The following is a 24,663-nucleotide window of genomic DNA, read 5'->3' as shown; positions in this document are numbered from 1 at the left end:
ACACAGTATTTTGGAGAAATAGTGCACATCTATGTTGAAGAATTGGGTATATTCTTCGTCCTCTACCAAGAGGTCGCTTCAGCATAGTCAAAAAGATAGCTTAATGACTTTGGCCACCTGATATTCCACATGCAAGTGACTTCAACTATGCTATAGCATGTAGACCAAAGCTATCCAGTGGGAACAACTCATGGAAGGAAACAATTCATCTTTGCACGGCCAAGCACCTATTCAGCTAAAGCTGTTATTATTCCTTTGGTAATAAATATCTGTCAAGATGCACGACAGACACAATAGCAGAAAGACCTCTTCAACTCAAAGACATCTTGAAAAGAGTCTGGGCCTTCTGGTATTGCACAGGTCACACACCATGTGATTGTGCCTTTTGACATAACTGTGCATGACACGTTTGGATCACAGAGCTCTTCTGCAACTTTGGGTTAAGGTTTTTACTTCATGGGTTGTAGCAGATAAGTTTTCATGTTTATCAGGAGACAGTGTATCAGAAGGTGTAATTTAATCTCATCAATATCCTTGGGAACAAAACCCTGATGAAATTTATAATTATTTTCCTTAGCTCTCCTGAAAATGTCTAGAATTTATCTGAGGAGCCCTTCAGGACCTAAATCTTAGAAGCACTGGAGACTGACAAGGCCAGCACCTAAAGCAAGAAATATACTTTAGCAGGGACAGCTACACCACTCATGTAACACATTTGATACATCCATAATCACTGATAATTTAGATTTATGCTTCCTTTCAGCACGTTATTTTTAAGTCTGAAAAGTAATTGTTCTGCACTTCTGGCTAAGCACCTGTTCTTCAGTTAGTTTCACATCTACGTCAGCGACACAGGAGATGGGGTCAACGCTGTCAGACCGCCCTCGCGCCTGCACAACTCACTGGCTTGAGAAAACAATAGAACAAAGGATGTCCAGGGAGCCAGCGCTCCACTGTCATCACGTGAGAGTCAGGAATGTGAGCACATCTTAATACCTGCATAGGTTTTCAGCTGCACCCCACACTTTTGGAGCAGAGACGTAGTGGTTTAAGTTTTTTTGAGTTTTTTTCTTTAACAAAACCTATACATACTGCACAGAGACAACGATGTAAAATCACAGTGAAGAATCTGATCAGCATTAGAACCTTTTTAGTCAATTATACAAACAGGATTACTATCTTTTTAATTTGTTTTTTAAACCAAGACAGACATCTGTGTGTTTTCATAGGATAGAAGTCAAGGAAAGGCACATAGTTTGGCTGCAGTACTACAACACTACAAACATCAAGGTGGCTGACTGACCTTGCAAAACCATGTAACTGGTATGAACCTTCCTGGCAAAGTAGAGGGATGATCAAGTTTTTGGATTTTTGCTTTTAATGAATGAAAAAACACTTAAGGTACAATTAAAAATAAACAGCAATTCCATCATTTCTTCAAAATCCTGCACTGGAAGAAGGGGATGCAACACAAATGAAGTGAGACAAGCACAGAAAAACTCGCAGTGCTCCAAAATTTGTTACCAAATTTCCAAACTAAGGCACTGAGTCAAGCTGCACAGAAAATTGAGAAGAAGTGCCCTTGCTGTACTGAGCTTAAGCAAGAATAAAATGAGCACCTAGAATAAATTATGGTAGGATGGTAAAATGTGGTAAAAATGTAATTTAATAGTTACACTTTCAGTTTTGCAACTTCAGTACTTAGAACAAGACCAGAAATCTGTCTTACTACATTAACGCTAACAGGATCCTGGACAAACAGTATTCAACCTGTAGCATCAACCTGTAGCAATTGAACGTGTTGAATGATATTAACTCTCTTCTCTCATTCCCTTGCATCTGCTTCAAAGACAAGCTCTCATTTTCAAGCACACCTTTAAAGAAACGGGCTGTCCTCCATCTTCCCTAATCTCTGATTTTAATCAGAACAATAAAAGAATCATGGCAGACTTCGAACAGTTCTAGAAGTTTAGTTCAACCCTCTTCCTACTATTTATTTCCTCAGTCATTCAGTGCCTTAAAGGCCTACATTCAAGCTGCCCTAATACCAAAAAATGCAATGCCTTTGGAGAAGCAGTGGGAGGAGAGTAAGACAAAATGCAAAAGGAACAATCAAGGAAGTAGCACAGCCTACGGAAGCTCAGGTTATTTATTGAGTTATTGCAATGATTCAGCTTACAATCCACATGGGAAAAGACTATCTGCAGTCCTTAAGGAATTCTGTACGAAAGCCGAGAGGAAACAAGTTAAAGTTATTGTTACAGAAATAGCAGCTACAACACCCAGCTATTTCCATTATACAACAGAAATAATCTGCATTTAATATAATCCATGGTTAGATTGCCAAATTCTGGATTGGTAATAAGGGTGGGAGACTATAATGCATTGTTTTACTTGCCTCAAGGCAAAGACAAGGAATGAGATTCCTAATAGCATACAGAAAGGATTTTTTTTGCTTTACAAGTTAAAAAGAAAGTTACTAAACCATGCTGTGAGCTATGTCAGACCATGTCATTCATTGTCTCTGAAAATGGGTTCTATGTCTGAGCTTCCCAAGATGCATGGGAAAAGTCTCCTTTGTCTTTACTGGATCTGCAACTGCAAGCATGTTTTCTGGAACACCTACAGACATGTGGAAAAAAAAAAATAAATGACTGGAAGCAACCATAAATAATATCCAGAAATAGTCAGGAAAAAAAAAGACAGGTCAGTAATTGTGACTGCATCACAATAAGGGAAATAAATATTGGGAAAACACTGATCTATTTGTATTGGAAGCACATTTAGTTGACTGCCAAAAGTACATCCCTTTGCCTTTATTTTGCCCTCACCTTTATAAATAAGAGGCACGTCAAACACCATCATTCTTTTCTTCTGAAAGACCTCTTGGAAAACAGATGGGAACAGTAAATTTGATCAGTCCAGATTTGAAGGCTAAGCAGCAATTGCAAAAGGGAGGCAGGAAATGATTACTGCATCTGACATGCTATTCTTATCCCAAGTCTGTTCATACCAGTTATCGTCAAAAGAAAAATGACCAGTCACCCAGCCATGCTACTTCCACTGGCACAGCTACTGAACTTGGACTTTCTTATTGAAAGTATTACTGCTCCAGTAATAAAAATTTTAAATATTTTGTCCAAACTTCTTTCTCCACTCTTCAGACATAACAAAGTCCTCTTTCATGAAAATATAGGAATGAAATGTTAAGTTTAAGAAGGACATCAAGGATTGCAAGGAACAGCATCGGTTATCATCTGCCCAGCCAAAACATGATCCCCACAAAGACTTCAGCAGCTAAGTTTCCCAATTTCCTTGGCTCAGCTGGAAGCAACATTGCTGCTAACAACAACACTTTGCAAAATGTTGGAAATACTTAATGGAGATGCAGGTAAGTGTGTTGTCTTTAAATTTTAAGGTAGCATTATAAAGGAAGCAGTTTCTGCACCCCTTTAAGCATTAGTTGAGACAAGTGCTTAAGGGCTGTGCTCATCTCTCCTCTAGCAGGGCAACAAAAGGACAAAAGCACTACGTGCCAACTGTTTGCTTTCATAGGACACTTAGAAAATAAGGCAAAAAAAAAAAAAAAATGCCTTTAGTAACTCTCTGATGTACTGCAAAGACAAACCTTAATTTCATCAAGGGCAAACTGGCTGCATCGATTGGATTATTCATTTGGCATAATGGACTTTGCTTTCTTCCTGCAGCTTTCTCAAATCAAGAACAAAATGAAGATAAATCAGCTCTCTCTCAAAGCTGACACTCGCTATATATTTATAGATTTCAAAGCCCTGCAATACAATACAAGTGAAGTATTCATTACACACTATTTTTTCTTTGGCAATACTATTACTGAGGCTGCACAGAAAACACAGACGCTTTCTAAGGAAAGACTACAGCACAGGTCAGCAGCAGCTCCCACTTCTCTCCTCCCTTTAGGACTTCTTTACTTCTACCAATAAACCCAGCACAGAGGCGCTTTGGTGCACATGCAGGCATACAAAACAAAATACCTCTTTGATCCTCCAAGCAAAGGACTAATTGCCTTTTTGTGAGGGAGTACTGCTAACGTAATCCTACTTTGCAATCTCAACAACTGACGTAATTGTCGAAGTTTATGAAATCTAAAAATTATTTTCCCCATCATTATGGGCTCTATTGCTATTAACTTAAAAGGCCTGGCCTCATCTCCTCCCATGAAATAAATGAACTAGTTACACGAACAAGCTCAGGCCACTATTTCAAAGAATGAGCCTACACATTTATCAACTGCACCATATAATAGCAACTTTCCACCACTCGTTATTTCGTAGATTGGGAATGACATACTGTACTGAATCACTGTATTTAGATCAAGGAGAAACCTGTGGTACAACACATCAGGGAAAATGCTACCCTACAATAACCTCTTGAGAAAGAGGAAAGGAATCACCGTCCTTGGCCAGACTTGCTTTGGACTTACACCACACTGTCATTGCAATTGAGCTAATCATCATAAAGAAACTTTTAGACCTGTGCAAAATATTACATCTATTTAACACTCAGCTCATCTGAGGTGCAACAGCAGAATGTATGCCTGCTGTCTGCAACCTGCATATGCTTAATGTGCTATCTTAAAGAGAAACGAATTCAGCTTTCATGAAAGTAGCTTTCTTTCTGAGTGTTACATCCACCAAAATAAGACCATCAGGCTGAATGGATGATCTCTTGGGCAATCATACAAATAAACAAGAACCAGCCCCAGAAAAAAATCTCTGATGATGCTTAATATAGCAGGTAGAATACATTCAACTGCTTTCTTCCTTTCCTAAAGTTACTTTAAAGCAATGCAGTTTCACACAAAGAAGATTTTGCAAAGCGTTTAGGAATCTCAAAGGAGCAGGTGAATGAGCTTGTATTTATTTTAAAAGCTTCATGGGGAAAACGCATCATGCAATATTCCTCTAGTTTTCTAAAAGTAAATGAACAAATCCAAAGTAAATTAGCAAGTTGCAGAGTATGCCAAAAACCAGAAACAAAATGAGCAATGAAATTGTACTTATCACTTAGAAAAATCTAATCCTTTCATTTGAGATGTTTATGTTTGGGTAACCTTTGAAAGAATGTTTGCTGTTCCATTACACAAACAATGGAAATATGAGATAAGGAAAATAATAGCAATTGCCAAGAATGCCTCATGCACTTTCTTCAAGCCATTAAACATGTAGATACTATTTTATAGATGTATAAGATACTGCTTACAGCACAGATGCACAGATCCAGTTCATCCAGCCCCAGTGCCCATGTGGGTCCCAGGGGCACGAAGCAGAAATCCTCAAAGCAGAGCTCTCTTGTCCCACTGTGCTGGGAGGCCACTGAAGCACAGAGATGTGAGAGCCAACTCTAAGCCCAGTAAGGCCAAGTATTACAACTTTAACTGACACATTATATACTGCGTGCCAAAGCAGAACTCCTTGTTTCACGTGCAGTATTAATGCTCAGCCATCTTGACTAGATGTTTTCCATCTGTTCCCAGTCTTGAAAGACCTACTATGACAATGACATTCAATGGGAACTTGGGTCAGGCCCAATGTTTCCCCACAGAACAGACAAGCAAAGAGCCAGATAAACAATAAATGCCGTGTAGCCAACGATCAGGGGCACAGCACCCCCCACATGCTTACAGGGCAGAAGAGTCCCCAGAACATCTCCTCTGATGCTTCCATCCACACAGGGCAAGTATACCTGGGCTTCTCCCAACAGGACCCCTAAGCTACAGGCAGTATAGAACTGACTGTAGCATGCTGGGGAGACCCAGCTGTATGCAGGGACCATGTGAAGTGCTCTGTGGGGCAGTAAGCATTTATGAGAGTACAGAGAAGTGCCACGATACCACAAGTTCTTACCAGCTCAATCGAGATTAACATCGCAAGAGTAACCAGGTAGAATAGGAGTCCAAAGTTCACCAGTCTTTCCCACTCTCCCCAGTCAAGTAAGGAAAAAAAGCATTGCAAAAAGAAACTCTAACAGGCATGAACCGTGACAATAATGAAGGCTTTTTGTCATGGGAGAAGGCTTCCATTGTTTAAACCAAGGCTTCCATGTGGGAAGAACATGCACAAGTAAGGACAAGGTGTGTACTTGGAGTTTGGCCTGGACACGTTGGCAAATTGGCCTGAACTGCAAGTTCTGTTTTGACGCCACAAGTAAGGATGAGGAGTTGAACAGCACGGTGATCTGGAGAGAGGATGAGAAGTTCTGGTTTGAAGTTTTCTAAAGAAGCTGCACTGAAGTCCTTCAAAGAACTTTCGCTCAGCTCCCCACCCAAATTCTTGAAGTAAGAGAGCTGGTGACATAACTTTTTAAAAAATATTTTTTTAAAAAAGATTGCATGAGTATGATATTCATAGATTCATAGAATCTTTTGGGTTGGAAGGGATCCATAAAGGTCACCTAGGTCAACTCCCCTGCACTGAAAAGGGACACCAGTTCCATCAGGTGCTCAGAGCCTCTCCAATCTGACCTTGAACATCTACAGGACAGCGCCTTCCACCACATCTCTGGGCAACCCGTACCAGTACCTGCCCACCCTTATAGTAAAAAAGCCTGCTTTTCAGCCCAATCTGAATCCATCCTCTTTATTTTGAAGCCATTTCCCCTTTCACAGTAATTTTCACAAATTTCAATTTCTAGCAATCTACCATTTTTATTTCTATTTTCTATCTGTCCCAATATCTTTCATTCCTTTCTCTAATTGTATACACCTATAGCTCGTTTAATGTAAAACAACTGAGTGGTGTACCTAATTGAAATTCAACACATACTAAGCAAGATTAACTTCAAAAAACAGTACGTTAAGTTATTAATGGTGTATTTTTTATAGACACACTCTTGAGAAACCAAATCCAGTACATATTAAAAGCAACCAGTTCATCTGGCTTGGTTCATTTTTTCCCTCAGTTAAAACTGTAAAATGCTTTTCAGACTCTATTAATGAAAGCCAACTACAGTTGGCTTAATTGGTATTAGGAATGTTTTTCCTATATAACAAATATGAGAGAGGAAAAAAAAACCCGAACATCTATCTTAACCAAGGACTGTTATGGCAATAAAAAGTCAACCACTAAAAATACTATCATTTAACTGTTAATTGATACTTTCTCTTGCCATGAAACCTTTCTACAGTATCCTAAGAGAACTACAGTTAAAAACATCTTAAAAAATCAACTCGCATTTTCACATTAACAGTAGGTTCCAATGGCTCACATCTTAAATGCTCTCACACTCCACCAGATCACCTCTAGAAATTTTATCTACTTGGTAAGTACTTAATGCAAACAAAACAACTTCTGCAGTGCTGTAATATGATACCAATATGCAACATCTTTTGGAATTCTGGCTTCAGGCCTGATAGAGCAAATATTACCAAGATAAAAGGCTTTTCTTTATTTAAAAAAAAATAAGAAAAATATAATTATGCACAGCTTCACGTTTCATGCATATTAGAAATTACTACATCCAAGTTCCAAGCAAGAAATTGTGGAAGTTAATTCAATAACATATTCTTATAAGGAATATTTTTTATTATATGAAGGGACTGTAGTTGAGTAACTTAATGTAAACTCGTGCACATTATATAAAATTGTAGGTAAAGAACAGTCAACATCCATATTGGGAAGTAATGTATTTCGGTTATATATACACATACACACTATACTATTACTTAATATATTCTTTCTCACCTGGTATTCATCACCTTTTATCAGCCATTCTTTATAAAGTATCACTAGAATCAGAGACTCATAGAATTGCTCAGGTTGGAAAAGACCTTAAAGGTCATCAAGTACAACCATGACCTAACCGTGCTACCCTAACTAACAACCCTCTGCTAAATCATGTCTCTGAGCATCATATCCAAACAGTTTTTTAACACAGGGATGGTGACTCAACCACCTCCCTGGGGAACTCGTTCCAGTGCTTAACCACCCTTTCTGTAAAGAAGTTTTTCCTGATATCCAATCTAAACCTTCCCTGGCACAACTTGAGGCCATTTCCCCTTGACCTATCTCCTGTCACCAGTGAGAAGAGACCAACTCTGCTCTCACTGTAAGCACCTTTCAGGTATTTGAAGAAAGAAATAAGGTCTCCTCTTAGCCTCCTCTTCTCTTCCTGAGACTGAGCAGCTCCAGTTCCTTCAGTCTCTCCTCACAGGCCATATTCTCAAAGCCCTTCACCAGCCTTGCTGCCCTTCTTTGGACCTGCTCCAGTACCTCCATGTCCTTTCTGGACTGAGGTGCCCAAAACTGAACACAGTACTCAAAGTGAGACCTCACCAATGCCGAGTACAGGGGCAGGATGACTTCTCTAGTCCTGTTCTCCACACCATTCCTGATCCAAGCCAGGATGCCATTGGCCTTCTTGGCCACCTGGGCACACTGCTGGCTCATACTCAACCAACTGTCCACCAGTAAGCCTGTTAACCAAGTTAACCTTGGCCCATCGATCCCTCTGTAGTTCCTTTCTCCCCTCAGGCAGATCAACACTCCCTCCCAACCTGGTGTCATCTGCAAACTTATTGAGGGTACACTCAACCCCCTGATCAAGATCATTAATAAAGATGTTAAATAGAAGCAGCCCCAGTACCAAACTGTAGGGGACTCTTCTTATGACCTGCAGCCAAATGGATTTAACTCCAATGACCACAACTCTTTGGGTCCAGCCATCCAGCCAGTATTTCACCCACCAGAGCACACACCCATCTGAACTGTGGGCAGCCAGATTCTCCATGGATGTTGGGCGGGAGGAGGGGGAGGGAGACGACTCAAGTGTGCCTCAGAGACTCAGCACAGAAAATCATACAGCATTGTTTTGAAGAATGACAGATAGCTAGATCCTCTTTTATTTTCGGTATTATTAGAATAATGAAAGTGAAACTAATCTCAGCATAAATATTTTAAAAGAAAATTCAAGGAGATGTGTAGTTGTATTTTTTCATACTACAGATTTCCATTTGTTTCGAGAAGATTGCTTCTAGGAGCACTGGTAGCTTTTCATTATAATATAATCATTTTAATGCTGGAAATCCCTTAGGCATAACGGAGAGCTGAGACCTGGACAGCATCTATACTTAGAAAACAGATAAAAGAAAATTTTAAGACTGAAGCCTTGTAATCCATGATGTTATGAATTCATTCAACATGCAGCAGACTCAAAATTCAGCAGACTTTTAGTATTAACTGAATTCAGACAAGAGTTCAGAAAACACTGCTAAGTACCTGCACAGCAGCCTAACATTTAACTTACGCAGAATGTCTTACTTTGAGAAGTTCAAGGCCTACAAAACAAAGCCCCGAAAAGGCATATCCAGTCAAAGTGAATGATTCTACCAATTCATAGGTAGCACATCAAATACTAACACGGAAAATTAATTCCTGAATAAATCACTGGACTAATCGCTATTTTTCTAAATTTTCTAAATATTGAGTAAGCCAGTAAAAATTCAGATTAGGCCAAATTGAAAGGTGCCTGTTTCCAGGATTTTGTTCCCCTCTGTTCAGTAGCTACTAAAGCCACACTTCAGACTTTTGGAAAACAAATTCCAAAAGAGCTCACAAAACAAGGAAGAGCAAATTCAACACAAGTGCTTTTTGCAGTTTCATTCATATTCTCCTAGGACTTTTGTTCAGCAAGATTTTGGGTTTATTAAAAGAAGAAGCAGTTCCCTGCAGTGATGCTTATTCTGTTTTTTTCCCATAAAATCCATAGCACTCCAAACTATAACAACAAAAACAGTGGCAGTTGAATTAAATACACTTCATCCTCCCACTCTGTTCACCCAGAAGAAAAAGGAAGGTGGGTGGTTGGAGAAGTGATTTGCAAGCATTGTGGCAAGGTATGGGGTTGCATAACAACATTCCTTGGGGAATCCAAGGCTTGCTTCTCATGCCACCCAAATAAATAAATAAATGAAACCAACTCTATGGGAGCATCTATTACGTACATCAATAATTTATCTGTAACTTGTGCCTAATTGATGTTAAAATTCCCCTTCCATACAAGAACTTATTTTGTTTCCTTCCTCTGAGAAGTCATTTCTTCAAGGATATCCTCTTCACTGTAGCATGGCATCCTTACATTTCTATACTTAGATACGAGAACAGTGATGGCTAGGACTTATGTCTAAACAAACGCTTGACACAGTTTTTCTATTGAATTCTTATAGATGCTTTTTTTTTCAAATGAAAATTTGCATGTTCAACAGAACATTTCAGAGACATTCTCTCTTAAAAGTATTTTTTCCACAGAAAACAAAAATAAGACCAAAGCTTAGTATGGCTGGGAACATTTACTCCATTATCTAATTTAAAATTAAAACCCAGCAGAGTCTTCATGATTCCAAGGCTATGCTGATTGCCATTTGAAGCTGGAAATGTTTTTCCCTAATGCACAAGTGATGAAGCATACGTAAGGCTCAGAGGAAAGTTACCTTATCTGAAGTATCAGATATAGATTACTGCTGGAGTCAGCATGCCACACTAGTTGGATCCACACACTCTGTTCCAATATGAGGAATTAAGTTTCCCTGATGTCACAAATTGAACAGATAATGCAGTTAACATTTCCTTTGAAGTTCACATTGACCTGGTAGCCACTAGAATAAGTTGGCAGAACTTTTTAGTGAAGTCACCGAAGTGCTCTTGGCTCACCCAAACTGGGACTTCATCTTCAGCGTTCTATATCTATTATATATATAGTTCTATATATCTATTATATATATAGTTCTATATATCTATTATATATATAGTTCTATATATCAGAAATGGTGCATGTTCCCTGAGGAGTAAATTATCTGGTTTGCAACAGCCCTTAGGCCCCTGTCTGAAAAACTGATGGACATCAGGATATCTCAGGCAGGTGGCATGCACCCATTTTCTTACCTTATCCCTCCCAGAAAGAGTGATCTCTGGGTAAGAGAAGATACTTGTAGAAAATGAAAAACTATGTATGAAAAGGTGCCACTTGTCAGTAATTATCCTAGAATACAAGACAGCACATGAATGCTGAAGCACTATCACAGTTTCATTTAAATACAAAATTCATTTAATAATCCCATTCTGAGAAAGCACTATTCACAGCTTCACTTTCTCATGTCTAAAAATTCTGAGATTTTGTAAGATCAAGGGTAGGGTCATGAAAAATTTACTTTAAGATTAGGTATAGCTGCTCCTTTGGAACTCTTCAACTTGCAGTATCACATAATGTGATATTATCAATTTCACAATTTACGTGTTTGTGATAACACCAATAAATCAAGACTTTCAAGCACTGAAACAGAGGAAATAAAAATTCATTTAGTTAAGAGACGAGAAAGAAGCAAAGTTAAAACTTCTATCTCATTGAAAAAGAAAATTTAAGATGTAACTACAAGACAACATAAGCATTATAGATTGAAATACTGTATAATTTCCAGAAGTGTTGTATCTTTGGAGATGAAAATACGATGATGGTGCTGAAAACCAGACAAATGACTGCTGACCAGGTAGAAAATTCCAGAGGCACTTAGAAGAATAGATATTGAGAAGTTATGAATGGCACCACTGAACATAAAAAATTAAGGAGCATAGCTATAAGTACAAAAGCAGCCCAAACAATAAAAACACCAACATATTTATGCGTTGGTAATTATTAAAATTATCTGTGGTATAATTTTAATGTGGAGTTACGACTAGTAACCACAAAATATATTACATATTGATCTAAAAAGGAACATAACATACCTCAGAAGTTAATTTTATATTCTCAAGATGTGTAAACACCTAAAAACTCTATTTAAGCAACTAGTCTGCACCTTCTTACTCCCTCCCGAATTAAATAAGAGGTCATAAAAGAGGTGCTGATATTTTTTGACTGCATTTCAAAGAAATAACACACGCTCTTTGTTTGAATAAGCAGCACCTTCTCATGCTATCCTTAGCTATCGCTAGACAAATGAGTGTCTGTTTTCCTCTTCTTTCCCTGTAAAGTCCTCTTTATTGTTGTTAGGAACAGTGGACAGCATCATGAGAATTATATGTTTAAAATAAAACCTCTCTTGAACTCTCTGGAGAGAATTTATGCAAAGTCCCCTGATTCAACTGAAGGAAAATTTGCTTACCTTCTGTTGGTGATGTCTTCAGATGCCTGCAGAGCCCCTCTGTTTCCCCATATGTCTCTTTAATTTTTACCACTGCTTCTGTTCCTCGGAGTTCCATGAGGGAGCGCAGTTCTTGCAGGGTGCACCCAAATTCTCCTGCATGGTTGGCCTCATTTCTTTGGTTCTTGGAATAAAAATCACTATTTGTCATGTCACCCATGGTTACTGATTATATTGCTCCACTTGTTAGAGTTGATAGAAGCTTAAAATCTTTTAAAAACTGAAGGAGACGAGCCTCGAATTCCAGCCTAGGATTAAAAACAATCCAGCATGTGTCCAGTGAGCGACGTGGAGAATGCCTCTGGTGTGCAAGGTGCCCCTGACCGACTAGTGGTCCGCAGAACAGCTGCTTTCAAGGCTGCAGACCAGTTCCGCTCCATTCACCATTTCCCATTATGCAGCACCCAGGCTGTAGAATCTACATGGTCATTTCTTCCTCTGGACCTTTGGGAACAAATAGAAAGCACTCATTACAAGGGTGAGCAACGATTCTTCACAAGGATGAATTCAAATTCATTCTATCGATGCAATTCGACTTGTCATTTAAGAAACAGCTATAGAGAAACACTGTACAGATGTCCTGTGAAATGCTGCAGGTGGTCAAAGCTAGCATGGACAACAAGGATACCACTAGCTCTTAGGTAAAGCTCTCTACAGTTAAAGCACCAATAGCAGCGTAGCATACTTTAATCAAGTCCCAAGAGCAATTGCCAAATGAGATGGTTCATAAATATTAACAAGCAAGCGCTTAGTCCAGCACACTAGATATGTGCCTCCAGTATGTGTGCTGGTTTGTACATCCACAGCAGTCATTCAGCTGACCAGAACACAGGCAAGCTTAAAGGCAGCAAAGTAACAAAAAATAATTAAACCATTAGTTTGTACAATGGGTAAGGCAGAAGTGTTTTTCAGTGCAAGGACAGGATACAGCCACCCCTCAGAAATTCAGAAGACGTGTACATACATCTCATCTTGCAGCTTCAGTGCTGTGCAGGCAAACTACCCCACAAAAGTAAGAAAACACTCAAATGCAGCACTGTGAGCTGTTGGAGCTGCAGCACAGGGGAGGGGCAGCTGGGGGCTGTCCTCCCTACAGTGCCCACAGCCTGCACAGCCACAGGCCTGCTAGCATCCCACACACATATACACAGCTATACTTGCACAGGGTTCCATCTTTTTTTTTTGTTTTACCGTGTGTGGTGTTGAGAAAGCCACATTTGGACCATCTGGGAGGCAGCTGATTACTTGCTAAAATCAGCTTTTAAACTCTTTCCCCTTCCCATATTTTAATGAAGTTGGTTTAAATACTGCCGAAAGCAGCTATTATATTTGGCACAGAGTTTTAACAGAGATTAAAGGTTTCATTTTTGCCTCAAGTGTGTGAATGCCTGTGCATTGTTAAATCTATAGGCCTTGGAATTGTTTTCTTGTGATGAAAAAGGCCCCTACACAGCCCCAGCAGCTTTCTGATTCAGACCTGTCAGCCTCAGCCTTCTAGGTATGGCACCACACCGTGGATATGAGTTCACGCAAAGAGGATTCCGAAGTGTTTCAAGCCCCAGTGCTACATCTATGCATCAAATATAATCTCCTGCCCACACACAGATAACATAACACACAGGCTTGGTATTTCCAAACTAACTGCATTGCCACTGCCCTGCATGTGAGAAAGATCTAAGCCCACTGCATTCATTAATTCCTCCTTGCTTCTAATGACACTACCTGCTCTGGAGCTGCCTGGTACACTTTTCTCAACGAGACAAACTGAATCTCTATCAGTGCTCTAACAGATAACTCAACATTCCTTTGATTTTGAGAGGAAAAAAAAATAAGAAAAACAACACTGAAGTTTTACAATATTGTAGGATGCAGTAAAAATGGCAGGCGACCGCCATTCTCTTCTTCCACCCTCCCTATTCATTGCCAGACATTCTGGTGCTAAGAGCTACTGCCAACTCTGTCACATTTTACTTTTCAAGATGAGAATTTCGGCACAAAGCATGGCTTGCAGTGAGCAGTAAAGAGAAACTGGGAGCGGCAGTAAAAACGGGCTTTCATTTGCCAAGGAGGAGATATCCTGCTCTACCACACAAGCCTTCCATGCTTGTATGCCAGACAACAGGAACAGTTAATTTCATGACAATTCCTTACATTAAGCATGCAGAAAAGGCCTTCGTTATCACTTCATCTGTTTATAAACAGGATGGATCATTATTCTGAACAGAAATAGCATCAGCCTGTAGCATTATTTTGAAAAAAATGGCAAGATGCAGAAGTCACAGATGTCCTGCAAAACAGACTTCATCCCAAGAGGCACTGAATCACCGCAGCTTCTGCTGACGATAACCTTTCCACCACTCATTTCTTAAATAATTTCAGACTCTTCCTGGCTTCGAGTATGGTAAACTGTTGTTGATAGTTACCAAAAGCAAACCAAGATTTGGTCACAGAAAAGGGTAAGTAAGAAAATATTAAGAAGAAAGGAGGCATCAATCATAATAACTAAAATGACAGCCTGCTATTTACTTCCAGTGGGAAAAAAAAAATATTCCAGAGATTAATACACCTAAAGATTTTGAACACTAAAAAAAAAAAAAGAAAAAGCAACAGAAATACAGCATTTGCCTAACAGACAGCTTCTAGGGTTTGTTTTTGCAAAGCCTTCTCTAATAAGAGAAAATCAACAACAGCACAGCAAAAAAACAATTGCATTTTTCTAATGTGAGCCTCCTGGTACTGAATTTGGTGTCAATCATGTTTTCCACACATTCTTCTTTGTAGGATGTGTTCACCTCTCTTGAGAAAGCATTTCTTTTGACCAACTGTGCCATCCCTGTACATTTATATTTTTGTTTCCATTCCTGAGAATTTCACAGCAATATTGCTTTGTAGCACGTGCTTGCTAATTTTGCATTTGCCTGCTTAATTTTTTATTTCATCTTCAATTAAATATTGATCAATAAGCAACAAACATGAAGGCTGTGCCTCCTCCAGTACTCTGAAAACAAATCCCTGAGTTCAAGCTCTTCATGATACACCCAGTGCAGTGACACCAGGGAAACACCGTCTCACATTTTTGAAAGGCAGATGGTAAAATATAGGAAGCACAAAGCATGACTAACATTATTCACTGATAACGCATCTCTCTAATCCTCTGGAACAAGATATGCCAGCTTCATTTGATCCTTGAATCTCTTCTATGAAAAGCACAGGAACCCTGCCAGATGGTGTACCAGGTTAGCATAGCTGACACACGACCACATGGCCACTAAGTGGTTAATAATCCTTTAACAAAAGCTTAGAAATAGAAAACTTGAGGTTGGTAATATGGCAATATTCCCCCATCAGTTGGGCTACACGACTTGCGTCAGCAGAACAGGTTAAATGACTCCAAGTGGATGAAATGTAGGAACTCTACAAGAAATCCAGCTACGACACCAGGCTCAGATATGATCTTTTGTTTGTGGTTTGGAGGGGTCTCACCATTCCCAATGACAATAATCTGCAGAGAAACCAAACCTCCACAGATAAAGTTCAGTGAAAGACAAAAACCTCCCTCCTGTCACTGAAAAACTAATTTCACACACAGTGTCATATTGCCAGCCAGGTGGTTATTTCTTTTTCCTTACCATTGCTTCTGAAACAAGGTTTAGAAACAAGAAATCTGGGTTAAAATTTTCCTAAAGTGCATTTTGGAAACAACTGTGGAGAAATAAATATATATACACACACATATATATACACACACATCTTCCCAACAAGAAGTTGGGAAGTAACAACTTCAAGTAACAAGGCTTCAGAGTAGAAAGCTTGAGTAAAATACTACCCTCATTTTTCTCATTTAAAAAGTCTCCATCCTGATAAAGGTTTTTATTTTTCCAAGATGTCGTGGATTTTTGTTGTACAAGCTTCCCCTCCCCCTTCCTCCCCCAGGTGGCTGCATCTTGGAGAGCAGACTTCCATTCCTGTAGAGCCAAAGACAAATATTTTTCATCTTCTAGCCGCTTAAAGGAAGTGCATGCCAATTAAAACAGGAGCAATTTGGATGAAGTAACTGTAGCCCTGCTGGGAAAACTATACCTTGATTCCCTGAATCAGGAAAAGTCTCATCTTGGAAGCTCGTAAATATTTTCATAGTGTATTAGAATGATTTATAAGATATCATCACTGTGTATTCTGACAGCTGATTTCATCTGGACTTTTATTAGCATAAAATCAATGGTAAGGGAACAAACCAGCTCATCGGTTTCACCAGATCAGAACTGCAAGACCTGTATTTCACAATCCTTAAAGGTCTGATCAAAACCTGGATTCATGACAGCTCCAAGAACTCAGGCTGTATCCATAATTTGACTGTTTTCTCCAAGATCATTATCTAAGATCATATTGATTCTGATCTCAAAATCTGATGATGAAGGAATTACTTGACCTTACAGAAGGAAGGATAAAGAGGTAATCACTCCTTAATGGGTTGTCAGAGGAATAACCAGGGCAGAGATCAGCTAAGCTGAGGTGCTATTCACTCATTCTGCAATTGGGAAGGGAGCACACAGGACCGGTTCCCATCAAATTAAGCCAAGGGAATTGGCTTGTAGCATTGCCATCACACTAGGATTGTTATTTGGATGTAGATTTGATGCCAGCTGCTCCTCTGGGACACACACAGACCTACCAAAGCAAGGGTGTGGGAAAAAAACATGGAAGCATGACATTTTACAGAGTACTAAGTTTTTGAAAAGATTTCTCTGTATCCCTGCTATTAGAGATTTTATTCCTTGGTAAAACAGAATTAAGGGGTTTCTCCCAGCAATCTCAACAAAATGGGCCAAGTGTTTTTTTTTTGTTTGCTTGCTTAGTTTTTGTTTATCCTCTATGGGCCATGTGGTAGAACAAGGCCAGCAACAGGCTGCCAGAATGCTGCAGGGCATTCAACACCCATGGCAGTACCTGAGAAAGAAAACCATACCATCCTCTAGAGAAATCTCCAGATGAAATAAATCCAGTTGTGGCCCAGTTGCACCATCTCATAAAACGTATTACTCTTCTCCTGTATCAAAAAGAAAATTCTGATCTATTTGGGAAAATTATCTTTGCAGATGAGCAGGAGAAATGCTCATCTCTCCAAGCAGTCAAGGAAACTAATCAAAAGCACCCAAACATGCTTATGTTCAAACTCATGCTTAAAACAAATAGTGATTTTGAAGTTCAATTATCAGGAAGGCACAAGATGCAGCAGGAAAGAAAAACACTGTTTGAATAAAAGCAGGTTGGCACCTTCACAAGTGTGAAATTTTTGTTGAAAACCAGCAAGCCAAGAGTAGATGAAGAGAAAAAAAACTGAACTTTGCAATTTGTCTGAAAATATCCTATCTACAACACTACATAACCCAATGCAACTTGAAATTCATTAAGAAAACTGGTAAATAATTCAATCCTGGATGAGCATCCAGGACTGACAGACACTTGTGTGTTCCAACTACCAAAAAAACCATCCAACTCTTTCACAAATTTCCTGGTTCCTGCTCCCCAGGAGCATGAAACTACCTCTAGTGCCCTGTTAAAGTGTGCAGTCATTCAGTCTGTTTCATACCACTACTCATGTAAATGGCTGCAACAAAGCCAAATGAACTACTGACAGGAAGAAAAATACTATTAAAGGAATCAATTCAGTCCCATTAAAGTCAATAAAATTACTCTATCAATGACTTCTGGGGGATTGGATCAGGCCCTGTAGATGAAATCGTTCCTTCACTGATGCCAGAATTTCACTCTTTATGAATGCTGTTAGAGGGACTGCAATAAGAAACCAGATCATGTTTATCATCGCCCATTGCTGAGCACTTGCTGGAGTTACAAAATATTCTTGGCATCACTGTGCAACACTATCAACCTGCTGGCTTCAGGCACAGCTGATAGGACCTGAGGAGGGACCTGCAGCCTGTTTCCCAGCTGTTATAGGGCCCTACACATCATTAACAATGTTTAATGGAGTAAAATTATTTCCCCTGCAAAGATATTTTCCAGTGAAGTCTGTACTGGTCACAAGTTTAAGAATTCTCTTGTTTCTTGAACTAACATGAATTTATTTTGTTGGTTAGTTTTCATTAGTTATTTATTCTCCCAAGACTAATTCTACACTGCAAAACAGTTATGGGGTTACTTTCATTCTCTACCTTCCTTTACCACACACATATTCCTGCTCTGTGGAGTTGTGCTTTTGGCACCAAAGACCCATTCTTTACCCCCTTCAAGCTTTAGACAATTCTTGTTTTCACACGGAGTTGCACAGAGATGAATACTGCAGTTGCTTCAAGGAAGGCCAACTTCCAAAGTGTATTATCCATTCAATCCAAAACATAGCTGGACAAAAAAAACTAAAGCTGTTCAAACTATCATTAAATGAAAGAGATTCGGAACAACAACAACAACAAAAAAAAAAAAAAAGAAGTCAAATGCAATGAAAACAATAGCTGAATAAATGGCCTCTCTAATCTTCATGCCTTAAGATTAACTCAGAGACAGTAGCACACATTGCCACTGCTCTCAGTAATTACACTGCACGTCTCAACCTCGCTTTTCCCTCTTTTCTCTAATTTTTGAGAAACATTCCATGGGGACAATTCATCTTAAATCTTGACAGTAATAAAGCAAATCATGTATATGTTGGAATCATCCATCAGCATTTTAATCAGTAAGTTCTTACACACAGGCTTCCATCCCTCCACTAATGCATATCTGCAACCAAACTCACCAACCTATTACTTTTTTGGTGGGCTTTCAGAAGAAGGTCAAAACATTTCCAGTGCTGGTTAGCATTACATGCTAATATAGTAGTAGCCTCAAATACTTAACGATACCAGAATTTTATTTTACTTTCAAGTAAGTTGCAGATAAATTGAGGCCTTTTCCAGCTTTACCCAGAAGCAAGAAGAGCCAATTTGTACTTTCCAAGCAGCACTGCACATTACTGTCACACATAACACAATTTTGATCCATTATTTTAGTAAAAATTCTGTGAAACGTTGACAGGTAGCACTTCTTTCTCTTTATAAGGAATGAGCCTGTAGGTTGTGAAAGAGAATGAAAACTTGATCAGTCAGCTGCAGCATGAGGCATTTGGTCATGCCCTGCTCTGAACTGCAGAGGTTGCACGGCCCAAACCAAACCTTACTCTGTCAACTGGCACTTCTTTACATCACAGCTCAAATTGCTGTGATGAAACCAGAATAAAATCCAAACACACGACAGCAGAAAGGACATGATATACAAGGCAGTGGTTTCTGTAACTGGTAAAAACTTAGGAAGACAGGGATTACATCCAGCATGTGAAAGCCCTGCCAATGCCTATTTTACCTCTGTTCAAACAGCAACATTTCTGGCTCAGATGACTATTTAGGAGTTAGCACAGTTTCTTCTAGAACACACTGGAAATAATTCACAGTGCATAGTGTTCACATACAAAATTAAATCCACATTTTTTTATTTGTTTTAAAACCTGAAAGGCCTTTTGCATTAAGATCTAATTCCAACTACTATAAAATGATCACTCCTGACACTCACATCCTCAGAAAAAAAGACTATAATTCTACATAGCAAACCAAGGGAAACTACTTAAGGAAAAATAAAATAAATTAAAAAAAAAAAAAAAAGGATTTGCTGTGGTATTTGTTCTCTTCTGTCAGCATCCATCACATAACTAGCAGTGAGAAGGCTTGGTTGACTACACTTGGCCACATCACTCTTTAAGAGAAAGTAAAGAGAACCAAGCACATTAACAGACCTTAGTCTGTAAATAAGGGAGAGCCACTGCACAGCCTTGCCAAAACAGAATCAGATTACTGTTTAGCCAGTAATTTTTTGTTTTCAGTCTCATACATAGAATTCCACATTTTACCTGAGTGGCTTCAAAACTAATAGCAAATGAGAAAATCTTTTTTGAGTGGGGTGTTAACATTTTTGTGAAAGTGTTAACCCTGAGTGCTACTTAAGGAAAAAATATATATATATCTTTTGCTAGCAGCAAGTCCAGCCAACGTGGAGTACAAGACTTCAGTGGCAGCTGAAGTCAGACATCATTACTGTCAGTCAGAAATCAGAATATGACTTTACAGCACATGAAATGCTACTGTATGATTCGGATCTCCATGGAAAACATCTGGGCAAGGGAAAAATAAATAAAACAGAAAAACATCAAACTTATCCTGCAGCCTGGTCTGTATTTGCAGCTCTACCTCCTGTCCCCTTGGTTGCCTATTAGAGGCATTATTATATTTATATTACATCTTATTGTCTTAGCAAGAAAAAGATACAACACCATTCATAAAACCAAAGTTTTTATGGCAGCACCAGTGGTGACAAACAAAGTCCAGCTTCACTACAAACAAACTACAAACTGAATAATGAAAGTGGAAGAAGAACAAATTAAAAAAAAAAAATCAAATGATTGTTTAAAAAAAGGACCTGATTTATTGTTATTTAATAATATTAATATATGAATAGAAATGGAACATGCACCATTTTTCATATGCACTATTCCTAAATGGATGTAAAAGAAAACTGCACTCTGTAACCTACTTTTCTCAACAAATACATACCACATTTATAGTAAGAACATGTTTGTAACTTTCTCTTTTAAAAAGCCAAAAGGAATTTTTTTTTACATAATATCTACTTTGTTCTTGACATTAGAAAGAATTCTCTAAAATGGTAGAAGAGAGAACAAATTAAAATTAACAGCTGTGCTTGGTGCTGTAAAAACCACTGAAGACACTTTTTTTTCTTGTTCCCTGCATATTTTACAGCAGAAGACCACTTTTACTTCTCCTGGCTAGACACACAAATTCCCTTCAAGCAGCACAAGAACATCAACCACCTTGAACATTTCCAGAGTCAGGTGGGCTGTTTAAGTAAACAGCTATTCTTAGACATCATCCCATATGACAGGGCATGAACCCAGCAGGTGCCAGTCACAGATACTCCAACTACCCTGTTTTGACCATATACCACAAACATGATGCCATCTTGCCTCCACAGATCTGCCCAAACTGCACAAGTTTTAAAAGCTTTCCCTAAAGCTCAGAATCCAAGGGCAGCTTGTGAAAGCATAACAAATTTGAATTCAAACATTAAAAGGTTACAACTTACTGACAAATGAGGCTATCAGAATTATAAAGCCACTGTCACATATTAGGTTCCTATTAGACTTAGCACCTGTTTGAATCTCCTTTCTGCCACTGAGCTCTCAATGCCCAGTTATACAAGCCCAAGCAATAGAGGAAAATAGTCCTTTAGCTTTGCTACATCTTATAGAAAATAAGTTAGCAGAAGGCAAGCACTGCCTTTCTTCAAAATCATGTTTCCATCGTACTCCAAAAAATCGACAGAAATAATCTTTACAGTTACATAAAATTAAAAAGGTGAAATTACCTGTTATTGCTACCAACACAGACCTCAGCCTTGCCAGCTCTGAATTCCAGATTCAAATGCAAATGCTCTTCAGCACGCCCAGGTTTTGCAGGTAGCACGAAGTTAGAACAATATACTGCAACTGAAACCAAGGTTTGCTTCAAGTCTCTTCCCAGTTCTTTAGGAGAGCAGACAAAGGAACCAGAAGGGACTGAGCAAGCACCTCATCCATCCCTTGTCTCACAGTAGAACCCAGAACTCCTGCTTTTTTCCAGCATGCATGGCAGGTCGTTAGCTCGCTTATTTCTATCACCTGACATGAAAACCAGATGTGATTACTTGGCTCTTTAATCAGGTTTGAAGAAAGGGAAGCACCGAGGTAACAACAGAACTTAAATTTTTAAAAAATAAGAAAATCAAATATAAACATTTGTTCTCCTCAGTGATTTATAACCATAAACATTTTAACCGCAGTGAAATAGAAGTGGGGCTACTGGAGAGATAAGTCAGCACCACATAAATCCACGTGAAAGGATGAGAGAGAAAAAAACCCCTGCAAGGACTTGATTTTACAATAGGAACCTTCAGCCAAGGTCGCTCTTAAGAAAGAGAGCAGCCAAAAGGAGGTTTTAAATCTCAGTGGGCATTAGCTGAAACATGTACAGCAATGTTCTGCAGTGATTTTAAATAGGACATTCACCTAGGAATGAAAGTACATCAGTCAACTCTCTCATAATACAACATTTTTGCTAAATGCTCTCTACGCAGCCTGTTCAGAGAATCAAAAAGATGTTTTGAAAAAGAAGTGACAAATTAGAGTTTTACAGAAAATCACATTGCTCCTTTCACCTGAGAACAGCTGAGGAAGATCAGAAGCATTCACCACCAGTGGAAGAAAGCTAACGGAGTGAACCTGAGGGCTGCAGTGGGGTGGCCAGACTGGGGGTTGGGTGCAGGGATGGAACTGCTCTGGCTGCAGCCCCTGCAGGCAGCAAACCCCCACTCCAGGGGGGTGCATTTCTGCACATGCACCTGTATACAAAAGCTGGCACAACACACTCATCGATCCTAAGAATTAATCAGAAAGGCCAGAAAAAGTTTTGGGAGCAGCATTTCAGAAGAAAACATGTCCTTATACTCAGCTTCAAGGAAAGTGTTAATTTTTAGCAAGCAGTTTTGAAAGAAAAAGCAATGTTCTTCCCTCAAAAACACACACGGTACAGACACTACTCTTTTTCTGCTTCATAGCAGCAACGTTTGGAAAACTACTTAACCTTTCTATTTTTATCTGGATGCATTCAAATTACCAATAATGTACAACATGCTGTAACGAAACCACTGATGTAGGGTATAATTTTCCCTCAAGCACATTATCCTCGCTGGTGGCTCAGAAAAAAATAAGCTGATAAAACAGCAGCAGACATCAATTGATGGATAAAAAGTGATCACAGCTATGTATAACTCTGCTGCCCAACCTTAAAATCATACAATTAGCCAAAAAAATGTAAGTACTAGGGCAGGACATAGGAACAGCCATACATTATCTATGGGGTCATGCTAAAAATCCTCCCACAAATCCTCCTTCTGCACGTTTTTAAATAGACCATCAGATTATCGCCTCGCAATTTAGCTATTAACACACAGATTTATTTTAAAGCCATCATCGTGCCTGGTACTTTTATTAAAGATCTTCTTCCTTGTCAGGTTCAATCGGGATCTCATCCTAACCGTGATGAGCTTTTAATTTTCTGTTCTACTAATAGCAACTTAAAAATAAAATGTTCTCTTTTGAAACTATCGTGCTGTAACTTCTTTAGGGGTTGCAAGGGGGAACAGAGAGATTAATCTTCCCACTCTGCACATTAGTTATCTGCATATATGGAAGAAACAGAACAAGAAATTGGAATTTTCTCACTGACCAAGATATACCTCTACACAAGCACTCTGGCTACAAAGCAGCAATGGGGAGTTATCAAAATACAGGAAATAAATAGTTTAAGAGTTTCTATATAGGTTTTCTGCATCCCCTCAACAGCTCTCTTGCAGGTCATCACTGGATAATAGATTAATTAATGACATAATTAGCTGCAGGATACATAGCCTATCCAGCAAAGCCCTTCAGCAGATACTCACATTTCAGCACAAGTGGGGCCCTCGTTATCTCCCCGGCTGCTGAGATGAGCCAGGTGCACATGCTGCAGCACTCACTGACAGCATCATACTGCAGTGCTGCTTTTGCTGGCAAGGAGTTACAGCAGGAATGTCAAGTCCTGGGCTATCACCAAAACGGGGAGCCCTAATACATGCAGAGAAGGAAAAAGACAGTAACTGTTCTCGAGTGCCCGCTTACACCGGTGGAAGACAGGCAAGAGCCCACTATGCATCAGCACTGCAGAAATTGCTGGCTTCTCCACAACCCTGTCCGACCTGCCCAGCTGAACAGCTTGCAAAATGCCTGCTTTGGGTACGCGCACTGCTGCACAGCCAAGGCAGGGGCTGCTTTCAGATGTAGTTTCTGTAACTGTCTAAATAAAAGCTTATGACCTCTCTTTTAGGATATGGGCCTTGCCACAGCTATTCAAGCCTATCTTTATCTAAAGATTGGAACACTGAAATGTGTTTTAATGAGGGATAAACTGAGACCATCTGGATGTCTCAGCTGCTACAGAGCATGATTGTTTGCTGATTTTAACCATGTCTCTTGCAGAGAACATAGACCTGTGTTGCACAAAGTGCACTAGCTCAGCTTGATTTCTCCTTGTAATCAAATGTGTTGATCTAAAATCTATTTCCAGCAAATTACTTGTCTCTTTTGGGAACAACTCCCTCCTCATCTCCTAACAGTGGTGATAGGGATAAGGAGAGACAACTGAGATGAAAAGGTGCATTTGTAAGAGGCTGACAGAGGGCTTGCTCAGTGAAATCTTCCATTTTGGGATCCAACCACCATTTTTTTGTAACCATACAAGAACTGCTAACATTTCAGATGTATGTTTAGGCCTAGTGTTAAAAGGGAAAAATTTGGAAAAAAAAACAAAACAAAAGTGCAAAAAAATTGGCTATTTATTTGTTACTATTGCAGACTG

At 39.2% G+C, this 24,663-nt stretch overlaps 1 protein-coding gene across 3 annotated transcripts in view; it reads right to left on the bottom strand.

Annotated features, from left to right (window-relative positions):
- Positions 1-24,663, bottom strand: part of ATP2B2 (ATPase plasma membrane Ca2+ transporting 2) — a 350,045-nt gene that overhangs the window by 149,469 nt on the left and 175,913 nt on the right. For all 3 annotated transcript variants that reach the window (XM_052678357.1, XM_052678358.1, XM_052678359.1), the window contains exon 4: positions 12,134-12,616. In XM_052678357.1, the coding sequence (XP_052534317.1) occupies positions 12,134-12,332 (199 nt within the window). In that variant the 5' untranslated portion in view covers positions 12,333-12,616. The remainder of the gene's footprint in view (positions 1-12,133; positions 12,617-24,663) is intronic.

This window comes from Tympanuchus pallidicinctus, unplaced genomic scaffold, assembly GCF_026119805.1.
Source record: "Tympanuchus pallidicinctus isolate F22 unplaced genomic scaffold, pur_lepc_1.0 scaffold17, whole genome shotgun sequence".
NCBI classification, from domain to species: Eukaryota; Metazoa; Chordata; class Aves; order Galliformes; family Phasianidae; genus Tympanuchus; species Tympanuchus pallidicinctus.
Note: the sequence above shows the minus strand (reverse complement) of the source record. Positions and strands in the feature narration are given on the sequence as shown.